Source organism: Asparagus officinalis, chromosome 1, assembly GCF_001876935.1.
Source record: "Asparagus officinalis chromosome 1, Aspof.V1, whole genome shotgun sequence".
NCBI classification, from domain to species: domain Eukaryota; kingdom Viridiplantae; phylum Streptophyta; class Magnoliopsida; order Asparagales; family Asparagaceae; genus Asparagus; species Asparagus officinalis.
Window position 1 is genome coordinate 7448273 of NC_033794.1, and position 1942 is coordinate 7450214.

The 1942-nt window shown below is 54.5% G+C and overlaps 1 protein-coding gene across 1 annotated transcript in view; it reads right to left on the reverse strand.

Annotated features, from left to right (window-relative positions):
- The window catches only part of LOC109830010 (UDP-glycosyltransferase 88B1-like), a 5807-nt gene extending 3871 nt beyond the window's left edge, over positions 1-1936 (reverse strand). Inside the window, 3 exon segments of the mRNA XM_020397158.1 lie at positions 13-741; positions 743-876; positions 879-1936. Of these exon segments, the coding sequence (XP_020252747.1) occupies positions 13-741; positions 743-876; positions 879-1278 (1263 nt within the window). The 5' untranslated portion in view covers positions 1279-1936.

Consider the following 1942-nt stretch of genomic DNA (forward strand, 5'->3'; position numbering starts at 1 on the left):
CTTCATCTCCGCCGCTCTCCCCCTCATCTCCCTCCCTCCCTCGGACTCCATCATCCACCTCACTTTCGCCTCCACCTCCTCCGCCTTCACAATCTCTTTATCAAACCCCTTCATCTCCACCGCTATCTTCGCCCCCTCCACCAAGAACGCCATGTTCATCCTCTGCTCCGCATACAACGGCCACGCGATCATCGCCACACCGTTGCATATCGCCTCCAGCGTCGAGTTCCACCCGCAGTGGCTCACAAACCCGCCCACCGACAGGTGCTTCAGCACCGCCGCCTGCGGGCGACCCAACACCATTCCTCTATCCGCGAGTCCGCTCCAAAAATCCCTGTCGGCAGCAGTTCGGCCAAAATCCGGGTCGGGTCCTGTTGGGTCCCGAAGCACCCACAGGAACCCGCCCGCTACTCTCCAACCCACGGCAATCTCCTTAACCTGCTCCGCGGAGAAGCTGCCATGCTCCCGAAACCAAGAACACCACGATCCCCTTCGGCACGTGAGACACGCGTGACCCTCCCCCTCGCCTCCACCGATCAACGGTCCGATACAGTGAACCGGCGGCATTGGACAGCTAACCTCCTCCTTCAAAGCCTTAACCGCTCCTTCCTCGAGAGATTCAAACGTGTTAACCAGAACCCCGTCAGCTCTCGGGATCCGCTCCATGTCATACGCACGCGCCTTGCCAATCTCACTCTCCGGGTCCTGAAAGTGCACCGGCACGTGCGAAGCCGGGATCGGCGGGCATCGGCGGGCAGCCGGGAACTTCACCGGAGGCATCGCCGAGATCCTTGAAGTTGACGGGCGCATCAGACTGCATGATCGGATGGCACGAGTGTGACAGGGCCGACGCGCTGCTGGGAAAGAACACGAACGCGGGATGTCCAGCTGCCTCGCCACGTCGAGCGCGGACGTGCAGAACATGTCGAAAACCAGAGCACGGACCGGCGAGCTTTTATCGAGAGAGACCAGGAAGGACGACAGGAGAGGGTTTGATCGCCGGACGAGCTGGAGGTTGGCGAGGGGGCGATAAGGGGAGAACTCGGCAGCGGGGATAGAGAGTTCGGGGAGGAAGTGGAAGGAGATTGAAGGGTGGGTCGATGAGAATGCGGTGACGAAGGACGAGTTGACGGGGGGAGAGAATGGAGAGTCGACGAGGGCGACCGCGACGGAGAAATGGTCCGCGACGAAGAGCTTGGCGAGCTCGAGGATCGGGATTAGGTGGCCCATGCCGGAGGAGTAGGGGAAGAGGACTACGGTTTCCTTGGACTCCGACATATCGTATTTGTTGAATATGTGAGGTTGGATTGTTGGAGCCGTGAGTGAAGTTTTACGGGGCATTTATAGGCGACGATTCTTGATTAGCAAGAAATGGGGATGGAGTGTTTAGAGATCAAATTGGGCACAATCATGTCCAGTTTCCGTAAATAAATAAATAAATAAAATGAAAATGTGACATGTTCAGTGACGCTACCGGCTACCATCATCGTCCACAACTTTTGACTATCAGTCCAACTAATGGAAAAAGTTGCATCAGGAAAAAGTTACAGCAATTGAGACTGATACGGCACTGCCCGTTCTCTCCGTTTTTCCTCGGCCATCACCGAATGTTCGGTTTATATTTTGACCCGACGGAATAATTTCTCTATTAAGATAAATCAATCAAATCTAATCTTAATTAATAGTATATCACGCCAACTCCTACTCGAGCCAAGACACGGGCTGGACTCACGTGTCGACTGTAGCTGGTTGCCCAGAAAAATAAATAAAAAAAGAACCACGCGCTTGACCGCTATCCAATCCACACATTTTTAAAGAAGATAATTTTAACTTAAATCAAGACGATAAGAGAGAACAGAGGAACACACAGTAAAGAGACGGAACAGAGGGAACTCAGGCTCGGACTCGAACTCAAGCCCCAGGTGCGGCGTCCTTGACCCGA